The 18,972-nt window shown below is 36.7% G+C and overlaps 1 protein-coding gene across 1 annotated transcript in view; it reads right to left on the minus strand.

Moving 5' to 3' along the window:
• Ostn (osteocrin) overlaps positions 1 to 14,628 on the minus strand; it is a 40,153-nt gene extending 25,525 nt beyond the window's left edge. Inside the window, exons 1-2 of the mRNA XM_004654265.2 lie at positions 14,577 to 14,628; positions 1,702 to 1,800 (exon numbers count right to left, since the gene is read on the minus strand). Of these exons, the coding sequence (XP_004654322.2) occupies positions 1,702 to 1,800 (99 nt within the window). The 5' untranslated portion in view covers positions 14,577 to 14,628. The remainder of the gene's footprint in view (positions 1 to 1,701; positions 1,801 to 14,576) is intronic.
• Positions 14,629 to 18,972: the final 4,344 nt, after the last annotated feature.

Genomic DNA, 18,972 nt, shown 5'->3' on the forward strand with positions numbered 1-18,972 from the left:
GCTACCCTTTGGCTAATGGTGCCAGTGTTCAAGGTGTATATGAGAGTGTAATACGTAGAGTATCCCCCCAGCTGCTCTTGATTGCCTGACATTACAGCTCGCCATTTTCAGAAGCCAGAGATTATAGAAAGTGCCCAGGACCAACATTGGAAAAGCTTCTCTTGTGTACTGATGATTTCTACCCATGGAGAGTAGAAGGACTCCTGCACACCCACTGGTAGCAAAAGCAGCCTCCAAAAAATGACTTTATTTTATTTATTTTCAAAGAGAGAGAATGAGAGAGAGCGAGAGCGAGAGCGAGAGAGAGAGAGAGAGAATTGGTGTGCTAGGGTCTCCAGCCACTGCAAACAAACTCTAGATACACAGGCCACTTTGTGCATCTGGCTTTATATGGGTACTGAGGAATTGAACCAGGGTCATTAGGCTTTTCAGGCGAACACCTTAAACACTGAGCCATCTCTTCAGCCTCTCCCATCCCCACCAATGAGCTTTTATTCTTTCAACTAATACTCATACAAAATGGAGTTTTGTTCTTTTCTTTCAAAGAGTTCCTTAATCCTCAGGGGGAAAATTCATAGAACCCATATAAAATGTATTCTTTTATAAAAATGCATTTCAAACTCTTTATGAAATATAAGAAGGGCAGATAATACATGTGCTCAATAAGATAACATTAGCCAACTTAGCTTTTCTCAAGGTAGAAATGTCCTCAGAGTTCCTTGGCTTTGTTATGTCATCATGGCATTGAGAAAACATGTGCTCTGTGGTCAAAGACTGGGCTAAGGGCTGGAGAGATGGCTTAGCTAGTGGTTAAGCGCTTGCCTGTGAAGCCTAAGGACCCTGGTTCGAGACTCGGTTCCCCAGGTCCCACGTTAGCCAGATGCACAAGGGGGTGCACGTGTCTGGAGTTCGTTTGCAGTGGCTGGAAGCCCTGGCGCCCCCATTCTCTCTCTCTCCCTCTATCTGTCTTTCTCTCTGTGTCTGTCACTCTCAAATAAATAAATATTTTTTTTTTTTTAAAAAGACTGGGCTAAACTACATAAACTTTGGCATACAAACTGCTTCAAAGTTTGTGTGACAGCACTTCATCTTGATACAGTTGAGACAATTAAAATATATTTAAAATGCTGAATTTTCTCTAATGCTTTTGTTTCAGTTACATCGATTTAAAAAATATTTTATTTATTTACTAGAGAGGGGAGAGAGAGAGAGAGAGAGAGAGAGAGAGAGAGAGGCAGGTAGTGAGAGAGAATGGGTGCACCAGTGCCTCATTCCACTGCAAAAAACTCCAGACACATTCACCACTTTTTGCATCTGGTTTTATGTGGATACTGGGGAATCAAACTCTGGTCCTTAGGCTTTGCAGGCCTAAGGTACCTCAACCCTTGAACCATCTCTCTAGCCCAGTAATACAAATCTTATTATTTCAATTTTCTTTTGACATCTAGAAAATTGATTTGCTCTGACTGTTCTGAGATCAACAGTTATTAATGTTTACTATTATTACTGTCATTACAATTTAAAGTTTGCAACCTTGACTGTATTGTCAATAAAAATAAGACAGTAGAAAATATATACTTACTTAATTCAGTGTTATCAAGACATTTCCCTATTGGTCAGCTACAGCTCCTTCTGGCTGCAGTAGAAATTGCTTATTTTTATTAAAATATATCTGTGTTCTTAAAAGCTGGTTTACGTTACCTCTGTTGCTACATCTGCCGAGAGAACTTTTCCTGAGCTCCATAGTATCAGAATCACAGCGAGGATGAAATGTGCACTTGATGATCTCCAGTCCAGCATCTAAGGGGTATATATGGCAATATTAACATTAATTAATCTAGAAAATAAAGATAGACAATAAAATCTCCTCAAAAGCTAGTTAGAGAAAGCACTCAATTCTTTGTATTGGAACATATTACTATAAACTTGAATCATACTTATTAAACCTGTCAATCTTCATAGATAAATTTCATTAAGGTTTTTATCCATAGAAATCTAGATTGGGTTCATACACCTATAATAATAATAATAATAATAATTTAATTCAAACTAATCCAATACCTGAGAAGTCAAGTCCATATAACTCTATTCGTAGTACAGTATAGAGATTATCTCACATACCTCAGGAGAACTATGTCAAATTGCCAAGGTATGAGAAAAGTAAACCAGTGTGATATCAAATCAGATTATATGGTACATCACAAAACATTTATATTAAAAATTTTAAAACACTACTCATTCAATAAGAGATTACATTCTTGTGTTTTGTTGAAATCCTTTTAGCAAGATACAAAAGATCTTATAAAATGTGTCAAATTTTGATATATTAAAATGGAAAAATTTGACATGACAAGAGATAATAAAATCAAAAGATAAATTATATGATGGAAGGCAATTTCAACAAGTATAAAGAAGAAAAATTACTTACTGGAATATGTGACAAAGTTTTATAAATAAAGTACAAAAATAGACATCCAGTTAAATGACAATGGGCCAGTTGTGAATGGACATTTCATAGAAGAGAGAAGTTAATGGAAAGTAAGCATCTCACAGCACATTGTACTTATTGTATGCAAATAAAAATAGAAATAATGCATAATATTAAACACATCATATCAGCAAAAATTAGTCTTTGGGGGACATACATTCACATTCAAACCACAACAAATGCTATTAAGAAACAGAGAATAAGCCAGGCTTGGTGGCACAGACCTTTACTCTCAGCATTTGGTAGGCATAGGCCAGAGGATAGCTGTGAGTTTGAGGCCAGTCTTGGACTACAGAGTGAGTTTCAGATTAGCCTGGGCTAAAGTGAGAATCTACCTGAAAGAAAAACAAATAAACAAATAGAAACAGAAAATACAGAAAATGTTGGTGGAGTTGGATGCACTCATTTGAAGAAAAATCAAGTAATAAACAGAAAGTTAGAATAATTATGTTATTATGACACATTTATTTTACTTCTAGATATGTATTCCTAAGAAACTTCTGCATGTTTCTACATAGTTTTTTATTATTATTTACAGTAGCAAAATGTTAGAAACAATCCATTTGTTCTATTCATATGAAGATAGACTGGGCAATTAAGGGCACTTTCTTGCAAAGACTGATGGCCCAGCTTCAGTTTATCAGTACCCATGTAACAGTCAGATGTACAGAGTGGCAGATGTGTCTGGAGTTTGTTTGGGGGAAGGCCCAGGAATGCCCATAGTCATTCTCTGTCTACTTGCTTCTTTCCTCCTCTCTCCCACCCTCTCAAATAGATGAATACAAATATTTTGCTAAAAACGATGATAAGGGCTGGAGACATGGTTCAGCGCTAAGGTGCTTGCTTGCAAAGCATAGCAGCCCTGGTTTGACTCCCCAGTATCCAAATAAAGCGAGATACAAAAAGTGGCAGATGGATCTGGAGTTCATTTGCAGTTGCTGGAGGACTTGGGTACCCATTCTCTCTCTCTCTTTCTCTCTCTATGCTTGCAGACTAATAAAAAAGGATAGACTGAGTAAATGATTTAGATGTATATTTACTGGTAAAGCAAATAAATGTATGTTTATCTGCATGTGTTATTTTAATTTTTTAGTTTTTGATGTGTGGGTAGGATCTGTTATAGAATGTGATGTGATATGATATGTGTGTATGTGTGTGACATATGCATGTATGTGTACAGATGAATGTGTCTCATGTATGCACACAGAAGCCAGATGGGAGAGTCAGGTGTCCTCCATCACTCAGCCAGGTATTTCTAAGAGGTCGTTTATTTCACTTAACGTGAAGCTGCTGTTCTTAGTCAGTGAATCCCAATGATTCTACAGAAATCTATGTATAAGTGGGGTTACAAAGTGTTTGGCCATGTTCACAGTTTAAAAATATTTATTTATTAGTTTGCAAAGAGAGAAAGACAGAGAGAGAGAGAGAGAGAACAAGAGTGAACCAGGGCTTCTTGCTTCTCTAAATGAACTCCAGATCACTTTGTACATCTGGTTTTATGTAGGTACTGGAGAATTGATTTCAGGCTGCCAGGCTTTCAAGCTAGTACCTTTAACTCCTGAGCCATTTCTTTAGTCCATGTTTTTTTTTGTTGTTGCTGTTTCTTTTTTAACTAGGGGGCTGAGTAGTCAAAATTGGGTGGGCACAGGCTCCTTCAGGCTCTCATGCTTGCTAGGTGAGCATTGTGTTACCTGCTAAGCCATCTCCACAGTAAGGATTTAATTTTTTTTTTTAATTTTTCATTTATTTACTTGAGAGCAACAGACACAGAGAGAAAGAGGCAGATATATATATCTGTATCTGTATCGATATGGATATCTATCTATCTATCTATCTATCTATCTATCTATCTAGAGAGAATGGGCACGTCAGGACGTCAGGGCCTCCAGCCATGGTAATCGAACTCCAGATGTGCTTGCCCCCTTGTGCATCTGGCTAAAGTGAGTCCTGGGGAATCGAGCCTCGAACCAGGGTCCTTAGGCTTCACAGGCAAGCGCTTAACCACTAAGCCATCTCTCCAGCCCCACTGTATGGATTTTAATAAAAAAAGGTTTTTGGGGGTGGTGGATATAAGAATGTAAAATATGATGGCTGCCACAGAAGAAGAGAGAGAGTAAGATTATGGGAAAAACATGTTAGTTTTTAATATATACATACGTATAGATAGATTTAAATATATGTATATCAATATATTACATTTATTAATGAGGTAGTAAGCACAAAAGGTGTAACTTATAAGTTCCTGGTTTTTTACATTAAAACACTATACACCTAATTTCAGCTCATCTATGACTCAGATCAGGCTTGCTAGGTGTTCCTCAAAACTCTGCCGGGTGCAGGAACTGGCATTGTCCCATGGAGGGAGGGAAAACCCCAGTCTTGTCTTCTCTATTTCATTAAAAATTCAACCCTCAGAAAATCTGCTGAGGACATTAGACAAAAGGGACCATAGATTTTGAAGAATTGATCAAATCACTGTGATCTTAGACATGTATCATTCAACTCATGCCAGCTTCATTTCTTTATCTGTAAAGCAAGACATAATTTTCATCACAAAAGAGCTTTCAGAAGATCCGTAACTCTTTTCATCTCATACAGCATTTATAATTTTTTTGTTAAGAATATTTGAGACATTATTACATATTTCATTAATAACCAAGAATGCTTTGATGTGAACCCAAATTTTCTTTATGACACTTGCTTATAAGATCATTACTGCGAAACTTCAGTGTAGAGCTTAAAATTAAATACCGTGTGCTAGAGCAGGAATAAACATATGTGTAGACAGACAGAATCAACTGTATTTAGTTTGCCAATTAAAACTTGGGGAATCAAACATAGGTCCTTTGGCTTGGCAGGCAAGTGCTAAGCCGTCTCTTTAGCCCTAGCATTATTTATTTTACCCTGTGTAATAACAACAATTCAGCTTAAGCTATTTGCTCATTATGACATCAATTAGTCTATTTTGGAATCTTGTCATGTAATACTAGTTAGTAGTCATGTACCCTACTTCTCTGTATTCTACCCCTTCCTAGAAGGGAGCAATAGGTTCTCTCTGTGTTCTCTGTTTGCTAACCTGTCATTAGAGTTACTTTTCAGTAAGTTTTGGGTAACAACAGATCATGACTATGACTTCGAATATAGGAAAGAGACAACTAGAATGAACACAACAGCTATCATTTGTTAAAAATATCAACCAGAAGTGCATTTGTTCTTCCTTTAGAAAACTTTCTGAATCATATTTTTTTCTTCTGATTTTGCTTATGTTTCTTTTGCTTTTCCCCAATAAAGGAAGGCATTTTAAGAACATATCTTTTTTTAAAAATAGCATTTTCACTTGGTCAGAGATAAACTCCAATGGTGACATTCTCCTTTCTTATTTTTTATTATGTTAAAAATAGGTTCCAAAGTGCTAACTTGCCTAGCTAAGTTTTTCCATGTGGATTTCCTGTCTCTATTTTAAGTAGGGTCCCCCTTGTTCCTGCAGGCTCATAAACAGCACAAGATGATGGTGTCTGCAATATTGACAATACTGCCTGAGGTGTATATTTTTAAGCTTGAGTGTATATAGGAAAAAATTCATAGTATATCATGTAACAGATAACCACATCCTGATTATTTGGATAAGGAGATGTAAAAATAAATGCTAAGCTTAAATACATGCATTTACTGGTTTAAAGACATGCCTGTAGCCAGTTAACCAAAGGCCAAGTTCCCAAATATGGCATCTGGCACAGTAATGAAAACAAGCTCGCGGGCACCTGCCATACAAAAGGCATTTGATTAACTGGCTGAAACTTGATTTCTACAAAATTAGAAACAGAGGAAATTATAGGGAGGAGAGGAAAAGATTGGGTTTAGCCTCATTTCTCTATTTTGTTGATAGTGGCTAAATTTAGCCCATGATTTAAAAACCTCTTCAACCTTATGTAAACTCTAGATCACAGAAAGAACACTCAAAGAGTGTTCCTTGAATGTGTGAATTCATGAAAGTGGAATGTTTGCGCTTCTTTTTTCTTTTAGCACATTAACTTTATTGGATGGGGTAAGGTTTGAGACTGGTATCTACTATGTAGCTCAGGCTGGCCTTGAAATTACAACCCTCCTGCTTTAGCCTCCCATGTGCTAGGACTTTGGGTAACCCATTATATCTGACTACATTCAAAGTGTTCATTTCTTTTTAAAAAACTTATTTTTATGTTTTATTTTATTTTTATTTACTTTGAGAGAGAGAGAGAAAAAAAAATGGACATGCTAGGGCCTCTGGCCAGTGCAAACGAACTCCAGATGCATGTGCCATCATAGGCATCTGGCTTACATGGGGTCTGGGGAATTGAACCTGGATCCTTCGGCTTTGCAGGCAAGTGCCTTAACTGCTAAGCCATCCCTCCAGCCCTTAATGTGTTCCTCTTTTCTTTATTTGCTTTTTGGTTTATCAAGGTAGGGTCTCACTCTAGCCCAGGCTGACCTGGAATTCACTAGGTAATGTCAGGATGGCCTTGAATTCACATTGACTCTCTTACCTCTGCCTCCTGAGTACTGAGATTTAAGGTGTATACCACCATGTCCAGCTATGTTTTAATTTTATGAATCACTGAAGAAGAACATAGGAGGTGGACAAAAAGGAGGTGTGAGTAGATGTGGACGTACAACACACATGTATATGCATGGCATCAGGCAACATTATTCTGTACAGTGAATATAGGCTACATGTCAGTGTGGCAGTGAGACTCTGGTATGTGAACAAAATGCTCAAATGAGTGGGACAGACAACAGCGACTGAATATCATGATTTGATAGCAGGGAACAAAGTGTAGTCAAGGAAAGTGCCAATGTGCGGTCAGTGAGATGAAAGGAAGCAAAGCAAGGCAGTGTCTGCTCTCATGTGCCTTTTTTTTTTTTTCCCACTAAGAAACCCTTATATTATATCAGTATTTGAAAGCTGCTGTTAAAATATACTATTCAAATTTGCTTCAATTTGAAAGATTATTATTAACATGTGGCTTATGAATAGTCGCTCCAAATGTCAGACATTCACAAGAGTACTGTCTGTGGGTGAATCTTGATATTGCATCTGGAGATTTTCTCTCTTTATTTTTTAAAATAACTTACTGTTTCTTCTTTATTTTTATTTATTTATTTGAGAGAGAGAGAGAGACAAAGAGTCAGATAGAGAATGGGCACGCTAGGGCATCTAGCTGCTGCAAATATACTTCATACGCATGTGCTACCTTGTATGTTTGGCTTTACAGGGGTACTGCAGAATCGAACTCAGGTCCTTAGGCTCTTCAGGCAAGTACCTTAACTGCTGAGCCACCTCTCCAGCCCTCTCCCTCTCTTTTTTAAGAGGCAAAATAGGAGAGTTTTGCCAACAGACCCTAATTCTGATGGCATGAGAAGACCAGGTGTGCTTGCCCCACCAGAGCTCACAGATCTCTTTCTGGAACGCAGGTGGTCTTTCCAGCAAGGTGTGAGCTAGCATGGCTCTCAGCAAACCTTTAAGACAGTGTCAGTTACACAGCTCGGCATCACTCTTCTCCCTCAGTCATAAGTCCTGCAGATCTCCTTGGCAGACCTCCAGGAATGATAGACATCAGAGTATCAACAGTTTTATCCACTTTATCTTAGAAGAGGACTGAGAGGGAACAATGCTTCACAGAAACTCAGCGCAGCTCCCTGCAGTAAAAAGAGATACAGTGGAGGGCTTGCAGACTGAGCCAGACTTTCCATGTCTCTCTTGCTATCTAATAATGTGCTGTTGATGAATCTCTTCCTCTCTGGACAAGATAAAATGGGTTGGCCTAGCTGACCTCTGATGCTGCCCACTTTTGGCTTCTAATGCCAGTGGGTGAAGATTTTTTCTTTCTCCTGATGGAAACATGCACTGTAGGTAACAATGTAGTTGGTGCAGTTTTCACTGAGGAAAACTTTGTGTGGGACCTCACATCAGTGGGATGAGACACAAAACTGCCTTGACTACAGCACATATATTCTCCTCTGTAATTTTAAATATTTTCAGATGGAAATAAATAGCATCTAGCTCAATCCTTCCTTCCCTTCCCTCCCTTCCCATCTTTTTAAAGAATCCGGATCCTTATGCATGTCAGACATGCACACTATTACAGAGATATACCCCAACCAAACATTCTATTTTTAAAATATATTTTTTTCTAATTTTTTAAAATTATTTATTTATTTATTTGAGAGCGACAGACACAGAGAGAAAGACAGATAGAGGGAGAGAGACAGAATGGGCAGCCAGGGCTTCCAGCCTCTGCAAATGAACTCCAGACGCGTGCGCCCCTTGTGTATCTGGCTAACGTGGGACCTGGGGAACCGAGCCTCGACCCTGGGTCCTTAGGCTTCACAGGCAAGCGCTTAACCGCTAAGCCCTCTCTCCAGCCCTAAAATATATTTTTTTAGAAAAAAATAATGTACCCATTATATGGATATTCTAGCAAGTGTAAGACTCAATCTCATTTCAGTAATATTAAATGTAAGAGAGAATTGACATGATATGGTATGCTTATCTACTTCAAAATTTTGACTTGCAATTTTGATCAAGTTTTCTTTTCTAAAATTTTTTGTTTATTTTTATTATTTATTTGAGAGCAACAGACACAGAGAGAAAGGCAAACAGAGAAAGAGAGAGAGAGAGAGGGAGAGAGAGAGAGAGAGAGAATGGGCACGCCAGTGACTCCAGCCACTGCAAATGAACTCCAGATGTGTGCGCCCCTTTGTCCATCTGGCTAACATGGGTCCTGGGGAATCGAGCCTTGAACTGGGGTCCTTAGGCTTCATAGGCAAATGCTTAACTGCAAAGCCATCTCTCTAGCCCTCTTTTTGATCATATATAAATCACTAGACTTGTTTTCCCAGTTTAAAGTGTCCCCCCCCCCCCCGCCAAAAAAACAAAAACAAATAATGAGAACAAGTTTCCAGATGCCATAGCGTTTTGGATATAGCCACCTTTTAGTTCAGAGAGGAAAGGATACCATGACATTTCATTTCATTATAATAATAGCTTTTGAAAATAATTTCTTTTTGAAGAGTTGGTTGAATCTGAATACCCTGTGCTTAGAATTTAGTCTGTCATGATAAAATAATCACTTGGGTAGTCACTCAGAATCCCCTATTAGCAAATACAGCATTAGCGGACACAAAATTGGAGGGTTTAATCTTAAGAACCTTGAAGCATGTGAATTCTCCACCAATAACATTATTTATACATATACAAATAACATGCATCTGGAGCTCACTTGCAATGGCTTGAGGCACTAGCCTGAAAGTCAGTCTCTTACTCTCCTTTCTCTCTCAAATTAATAAATAAAAAATTAAAAATAAAGGTTGTTTCTCATTTTCTTTGATGAGTGATGTGACCAGATGATTGAAACACTTTGATGGACTTCATATTACTGAAATCTTCATCAGAGCTGTGATTCTACACCCATTGGTGAATTTTGCCTTGCAAATTAGACAATGGGGCATAGTTGTGACACTTAGAACTTTAGAAATGGGCTATAAGTATAGGACCTTTATAATCTCCAATAAGTGGTTTGAAATCATGGAGGAGTCATTGAATGCAAACTAATATTAATTTCTCTCACTGGCACATATATAGTGTCATGGTTATCACATTTGCCTAACTCATACATCATTCTCACAAATATACACTTGAGGAACATAGTACTCAAAAATTACTTTAAATTTCCCTTATGAAATGTAATTTTTAATAAGTTGTGAGATGGGTATCTTATTTTATGTTCTTAATATGATTCTGAACAGAAGTTGTATACTGAGACTGAAAGTTTAAACATTTCCTGAGATTTTTTTTTTTTTTTTTTTGAGACAAAGTCTCAATAAGTCACCATGACTGGTCTGGAACTTTCTATGTATCTCACCAGGATGGCCCTGAACTTTTAGGGGTACTCCTATCTCTGTCTCCCAAGTGGTAGAATTACAGGTGCAATCTACCATGTGTGGATTTTTTCCTGATATTTTAAAAATTAAAATATCAGGGATTGTATTTTTCCTTCTTTCTCATTTGCACTTTGATTTTCAGTCCTAACTTTTCTGGAGTCAAAGAACTAGTTACAGGGAAAGCCAGAGCAGCAACTTGTATTACTAAACTCCTAGTTTCTTGCTCCTTCAAGTATAACCTATTTGTACAAACATCTTTTTCCATCTCCAAAGCAAATTTTACTTAAAGGAAGGTTTTCATGAATGAGGTGTTCTTACTGTGTCAGACATCTCCAGTTTCAAATGATTTTCCCTGAATGCTACAAATTGGAAGAATAATTTACTAGTACACCTGTACTACCTGATTTTCTTGTATTTGGAACTATTTTTAATCTTTTTCAAATACTGCTGACCTCCAAACTTGCAAAAACTTTAAGTACATCTAGCATTTTTAAAAGATTCTCAATTATACTTCTTTCAACAATAAAACAAGAAGGCAGAAATCTATAATGCCACTTTGAAGAAAGGTGCCATCAACAATAACCACAACAAAATATCCAGGTCTGTTGTTTAAGAAATTTTAGTGTGAATCTAAGCTCCTCATGGGCAGGGGCTGTGCCCTGTTCATAATCCCACCTTTGCACCTAGTAGGATGCTAGATCCAGAGTCAACATTCCATGTTTAATTTTTGTTTATTTTTATTTATTTATTTGAGAGTGACAGACACAGAGAGAAAGAGGCAGATAGAGAGAATGGGCGCATCAGGACCTCCAGCCACTGCAAACGAACTCCAGACACGTGCACCCACTTGTGCATCTGGCTTACATGGGACCTGGGGAATCGAGCCTTGAACTGGGGTCCTTAGGCTTCACAGGCAAGCGCTTAACTGCTAAACCATCTCTCCAGCCCAACATTACATGTTTAATGAAGTAGCATTAGGTGGTAGATGATCAGGAACACAGGGCAGATAGTGGTAACCTAGTTTAACTGACATAGAGACTAACTCATACCAACAGTCTGAGGTTAAGGGAAGAGCTTGAGCTCAGCTTTTACTCCTACAAGAAAACATGATGAAATTCATGCTGAAATCTACACCATATTCTAGTGAAAATGACTCCAATCTCAATTGCCAATATAATTACCCCTAGAGCAATTAGTGCTCCTAATAGTTAAGCATTTTTTTGATGTACAATTATATCACCTACAGAAAAGCATTTTAGCTTGTCATCACAGCCATTTCTGCTAAGAGGTGTGCTGTTTGATTGCAATGCTCACTAATGGGATAGGCAAAAAGTTGAGAGTGCAATTGAACATGTTGGCTGGACATTTGATGCACAGGTAATGACTTTGTGCCATAAGAAGCCATTGAGAAGGGCAAAATTGGACACATGAAGTTAAATATAGGATACATCAGACTCAGGGTATTGTGGAATATATCGCAACATCCATTAATTATCTTCCTCTGTATCCATGTCATACATACAAATAATCCTACCTATGAAGTACATTAGATTAGACAGTATAATCAATGAAAGAGTACTTTTAAAAAATATAACCAAAGGAGAAAATACAAACTTTATAACACTCAACAAGACACATTTACTAGGAATACTCTGAATATCAGGCCCAGGGGTATTAAAGCAGATATTCTCGTGCCCTCAATACTTATTCCCCAGCCCACAAATTTCCTCCAGTAAAAGCAGATTCTTTCTGTGTTGTTTGCATTTCCTTGAAGAATAATTTGTCATAAATCCTCTTTAAAGAACTTCAGCATAGTATTTTATTAGTTTAAAAATTAACTTTTGTGTTAATGTATGCTTATTACAATCAGTCATGATAGATCAATAAAGAAAGTTTATAATTATGTACTTGACATACTAGTTTTATTATCTTGATAGTGGCTTCTAAATTTGACATTTCCAAAAACATTTTTCTACTTTTTTAATGAAAACTATAATTTTGAATCCTTAATTTTAAGGAACAAAATTAGTTCTTTGAATCTAGATTCATATTATATTAGTAGAAAAGAAAATATAATAATGAAAATAATATTAAAAAGGAAAATTAATGAATTCAATACTAAAAAAAAAGTAAAATGAGACCCAAAAAGAATGAGATAAACTTGCTGAGAGAGAGAGAGAGAGAGAGAGAGAGGAGGTGAGGAAAGGACACAACAATGTATGAACGCAGCACAACAGGAGGGGTGGAGAGGAGTGGTTACTGGAGGGCGGAGATATTGTGTTGTAAGGTTTGAGCTGGTGGGGTGCCTAGAAAGGAGAAAGGGCAAACATTATCAGCAGCTGGTTCCAGCCCAAAAGGCACTGGTGAATTGTTTGCCAATGAGTTTCACCACTTCACTGGAGAATGAACAAAAGAGAATAAATCACCTATAACTTGTCATAAATCAGAGCCATTATCCAGCCAAAGGTAGTCATTCTGTTTATAGAGCTGCCCAGGGCTAGAAGGGCACTCTTTAGGACCCTTTGGCACCCCTGCAGACTCTTACTGAGTCCAAGTTCCCAGGGAGGATGAAGTTCTTATATATCCAGTGTGGAGTTCACACAGTTGTCTAAGTCAGGGCTGGGGTTAGAAGTCTGATTTCCAGACACTAAAACCTGTTTCTTTAGTGGCATCATTGTATCCAGTTAACAGTTGCCTGGTGGGTAGGGAACACAGTTGATGAAATACTGACAGAGGTTCTCTTGTGCCTAAAGATCAGTGCCACGAGTCTGTGATTCTTAACTTTTTTACACTAGCGTTATCAAACTGACCTAATCAGGGAGTTTCTCCTTGGTCATCCTGTCATTCCAATTCTCTGGCACTTGTATTTCTTTTGTCTCTTTCAATAATGGAACATTATTCAGTCATAATTTTGATTAAGGTTTATCTGAAGTACATAGGTGGATAGAGGCAGAGCTGGGAAAATACCTTAGAATTCTTACTTGGAATTATTTTCCTTTGAGACAAACTCAGTTAATTTAATTTGATTAAACAGATATGTAAATAGAGAGTACTTATGCAAAAAGTTGAATTTCCCATATCTACTCAGCAAAAGACATCCACTTTCTCTACTACCTATGATTAAGTTTTAAGAAATCATTCACAACCCAGTAAATTTACCAAAAGACAAAAAATGTTAACTTTAGATACTTTAACTGATTGAGTGAAGCCATGATGCATTTAATGTACAGAGAAGATGAGTTTCCTAGAGGATCTCCTTAGAAAAATTTAACAAGAGTGCTGAAATATATGCCAAAGTAATGAGGAGATACAAAATGCACCTAGTTATTTGGGGAGACTATTATATATGGCATTATCAATTCTTTACCTTCTATGGGCATTACATTTCTAGAAGGATAAATTAGAAACAATAATCACATCCCCAAATAAATAAAAATCACATTTATACACCTACAAAGTCTACTATTATAATTCAAAAGAGAAATATTTGGCACTGTTAAAGTTGAATTTATTGAATGCATGTTTATATTTTTCCACTGATTAAACAATCTCAAAACAGATCTGCAATCTTTGCTTTAAATTAAATCTTAGTCATTAAGTAGCAAAAATGCTTCAAATACTAAATAATAGACATAGTCTAATTCTATCCTATCTTATTAATATGATATTTTATTTTTATAATAAAATCAGAATGTTTTAGAATTTATAAGTCTAGATTATCAAATTTTGATACTTTGGGGATGCTCTTGATAGAAATTTTGATAGAAATAAGCATAAAGATAAAGTTTTCTTCTCTGCTAATGTTATTTAAACATGATCACTTTTGTATATTAATACACTTTCTGATATTGAACATTTGTGATAAAAGCAAATGAAACTATTAACACAATATAGAATCTCTCTCTTAAATTTTCTTTCTCTTTGTTGTGAAATGACAAAAATCACAAAGCAATATAATAAATATGAAGTATCTAATAATCTGTTCCACCTTAAATTCACATTACAAATTATGTTAGATTTTCTGCTCACATTGAAGAGGAAAAATGAAAACAATTATTGCAATTTTAGTAAAATCAAGGTATACACAAATATGTAAAAAGAAAATGTAATACTTAGAAGGGAAAAACCTACATATTTAAAAAAAATTAGTTTTTGTATTTAGACTTACCTTGGGAACAGTCAGATCCTAACTTCAGAGTTCTTCCTGTGCAGTTTATCCCAAAGCCAGCCCCAGTGCTGGATTTTCTCTCTGAGTTTTTATAGTCTCAGATGTACTCCCCTTACTCCAATCCCTGCCTTTGCTTTCTCTTACATCATTTCTACAGATTTTCCACTGAACACTTCCCCAAGTTTTTCTATCCCTCTCTCTTTTTCCTTTCTCTCTCCCGCTCTCCCTCCCACCCATCTTGACTTTCTTCTACAATGTTCTCTCTCCCACCCCCTTTCTTTTTATTTCAATCAATACTTTATCTTTTGCTTTGGTCATAGCATTTAAGTAGAAATTGGAGGTTACATCTGGAAAATTTACATATGCATTTAGTGTTTCGATTCAGATTCATCACCTCTTCCCGTGGTTTATGACTAGCTTTGAGTATTAGAACTCATAACTGGGAAATTAAATGTACATCAATTTGTGAAAGTCACCAGGGTATGTCAGAGATTTGATGAGATTTCAATCAGATCCAGAACAATTTATTGGTGAGGTTTATGGACTTTTAAATTAAGGTATCATCTATAGAAATGATGAGTAGCTGAGACTCCAGCAGGTGCACAGTGCTGTGTATGTGGACCCGACAGCCGTTTTGTAATTAGCATGGCTATCCTGGGAAGACGGCCCCTGACAAACCTATAAATACTGAACTGTGACATGTGGCTATAAATGTGGGCATTGTAGACATTCTTGTCTTGGTCTTCTCTTCTTTTATTTAATTTCCTTTCAGCAAAAATATTCCTGCTTCTGTCTGAAGGTTTCCTTCATTTTCACCAGGTTGTCAAATTTGGTTCTTCATATGTGTGTCATTAAAAATACATTATTTATGTTCATAGATGCATACAATGTTATTAGATCATTATTGGCTGATTAACAGCAGGCCTCTGTCTGACAGATGTATAGACAGAAGCTCAGAAAAATTAACTGGCTTTATGAGAAAACACAGCTAGGGGGACTAGCAGAGCTGGGTTTCAAGTGTAGATCTGATTTCCACATACAGTGTTTTGCCCGTAACTGCAGTCTATTTAAAAAGATAGAAAAGAGACTGTAAACGAAATTATATTCTTGCACAGGCAGAAATAAATTTGTACTTTTTGGTTTTGCTTAAAATACATTTAAAATATTAGTCACTAGTACAGGAACTATTACATGGTTAATTTGGAACTAGATTGATGAACTGACCAGAGCACATTGAATCAGTGAGACAATAAAATGCTTCATTTTTATGAAGGGCTTCCAGGGATAACATATGTCTCAACAAGCTTGAAATTTGAGCATTTGGCAGTGGTAGTTCACAAGCAAGATAAAAATACAGCCTAATTGTGGACCCCTGTTTAGATATATCTGCCTTAAGACAATTCTGTTAGCTGTAACCCACATGATGGAAAACTCTGAATATAGATTTCATGGATGCATCATGATGCTACCATAGCCAGGATCATGACGTCCTCTTACCCTTACTGAAATGCCTCCTTCAGCATGCTGACAAGTGATATCTATGGCTGATTTATTCCAGATCTGTCCCTGCTTGCACAATCCAAAGATTCCACCCTATTTGTGGATTTTGTTGAGCTAATTCAAAAGCTTGACTTAACTGTTCTGGAGGAGAAGAATTAGCAACAGTTTATTCTAGGAACACAGACAACCATGGTACATTAAAGTTATTATACAGGCTTCTGTACATTGTATACTTCATAGTGATTTACTTATGCATTTATACATAGATACTAAAAGAAGGGGAATGGGAGAATGCAAAGACAGACACAGATGAATAATATAAATATATCATGATAAATGGAGAGAAAGTAAGGTCATAGGAAAAAATATTAATGAAAGCTTTTCAGCTATCAGGACATTAATTAATTCCCACGAAAACCTTGCCAAGGAAGTATTATTCATATGTAGTAGATGCAAAATCTAAAACTTCAAATCTTTGAACAGGGTAAGTCAAATTTTCATAACGTGAGAATAATGAGATGAGGGACTAGGTTTCTCCCTCTACCAGTCAGGATTCTGGTGATAAAAAGAAGGCACTTTCAACCTGGGTGATTGAGGAAAATGTACTTAGAACAGTAGGTACAAGAACAAAAAGAGATTGTGCAATACAATGAGCCAGAAGCTAGGCACTCCTAGTACTCAAGGGTTAAAGGATCCCAAAGACAGAGAGGTACCATAGAGAATGCAGGCTGGAAGAACTGTGACCTTTCATTGGAAGATAATGCCATGTCTCCTGTGGCACTATTCACACTTGCTGAGCTGTAAAACAAGCCCAGGTATTCCTCAAAGAATGAATTCATGAAGACAATGTGGCATATGTTCACAATGGAATATTACTCAGACCCAAAGAAGAATAAAATCCTGTTATTTTCAGGAAAATGGATGATACTGAAGAATATTAGTTAAGTGAAATAAACCAGACTTCAAGCATTCAATGTTTTGTTTCATATATGTAAAATGTACAAAAATCATTGTATCAGTTATCTTCTCTTGGCTGGGACAAAATACCTGACCAGAAGAACTTAGGGACGAGTCTATTTCTACTTATAGTTTTAAGGGGAAATCTATCAAAGCAAGATAAGCTTGGCAGAAGCAGATGGCTGGCATCAGGTCACATTAGCAGTGAGGAGATGAATCCTAGTGCCCAACTAACTTCCTCCTTTTTTACATCCCAGGATCCCCATTTCATGGAATGGTGTCACCCATGGTTAGTGCGCGTCTTTCCAATTAAACCAATCTTACCTAGAAAATCTCTAACACACATGCCAAGAAATTTGTTTTCATGGCAATTCTAAATCCTGTTAAGATAAAAAAACAGAGATTAATCATCTCATGCATGAAAATAAAAGGGTGCTATTAAAAAAGAGGAAAGAGGGCTGGAGAGATGGCTCAGCAATTAAGGAGCTTGCCTGCAAAGGCTAAGGGCCCTAGTTTGATTTCCCCAGTACCCACATAAAATCAAATGAGCAAACTGGCACTTTTGTCTGCAGCTCATTTACAGTGGTTGGAGGCCCTGGCATGCCCATTCTCTCTCTCTCTCTCTCTCTCTCTATCTATCTATCTATATCTATCTATCTGAAACATATATATATATATATATATATATATATATCTCAATATTTTAAAAAAGAGGAAAGAGGTCAGTGGGAGAGGAAGAATAAGAGAGGCTAAGGGTATGCTTACAGTATAAAATATGAACATTTGAGAATGTCACATTGAAGCCAATTACTTTATACAAATATTATATACCAATTAAAATATTTTTTAATTAAAAATATAGATGCAGTTCAGTGATACAACACTTGACTTGTGTATGCAAGACCCTGGGCTTGGTTTTGAGAACCAGAAAACAAAAAACAACCAAAGAGCAAAAGAAGCCCCAAAACTTGATTAAAAAGAAGGAACAAAGGGAAAATCCAGGCCAGAGCAATCTACAGAGGAGGAAACCTACAAAGCAAACCCCAAGGTTTCATTCTACTTCCTGGTACCTTTTCCTACAACTATGCTATTTCCAAAGGGAAGTTTTGATGAAATCTAACTTAGAAAGAGGAGGGAAGAGACCCAGCCCAGTATTACCTCAAACTTGTGCTAATAGACATCCAAATGGATCCATTGTAAAGACTACCATGACTCAATTGCTATTGTTACCCATATTGTCTTCCAATTAACAGAACTTAAACATCAAAACTTCTTAATATTTGTCAAGTCAGGTTTATTGAAGCATAATTTACGTATGTAAAATATATCCTTTTAAGGTATGCTGTCTGATGAGTTTCTGAAATGGCAAGTAGTATATAACTTCTACTATATTCAAGGAATAGAACATTTTTATCATCCATCATATTTCCCTCATGTTCATTTTCTTTTATTTTTTTAAAATTTTTATTTACTTATTCATTATTTACGTATGAGAGAGAGAAAGAATGGGCATGCCATGGCCTCTGGCCACTGCACATGAACTCCAGATGCATGTGCCATCTTGTGCATTTGGCTTTACATGGGTACTGGGGAATTAAATGTGGCTCCTTTGGCTTTGTGGGTAATCACCTTAGCCACTGAGTCATTTCTTCAGCCCTCATGTCCCTTTTCAATGAGTCCCCTACCCTATCTATAGGTCCTGGATGCTACCAATCTGATTTATGCCTTTCTCCAACTGACATATACTATTTGTTGTTTCAGTGGCTGTCTTCTGTTACTTAGAATAATGCTTCTTAAGATCTATCCATGTGGTTTAATATTTTTATTCCAATTTTGTGGTGATTTTGGTTTAGTCTACATGGTGGATTTTACTCTTGCCTTCCTCAGATATACTCCAATTGATCATGACATTAGTTTATTTCTGTGTTGCTCTGTTTGC

The sequence above is a fragment of the Jaculus jaculus genome, chromosome 5 (assembly GCF_020740685.1).
Source record: "Jaculus jaculus isolate mJacJac1 chromosome 5, mJacJac1.mat.Y.cur, whole genome shotgun sequence".
NCBI lineage: Eukaryota > Metazoa > Chordata > Mammalia > Rodentia > Dipodidae > Jaculus > Jaculus jaculus.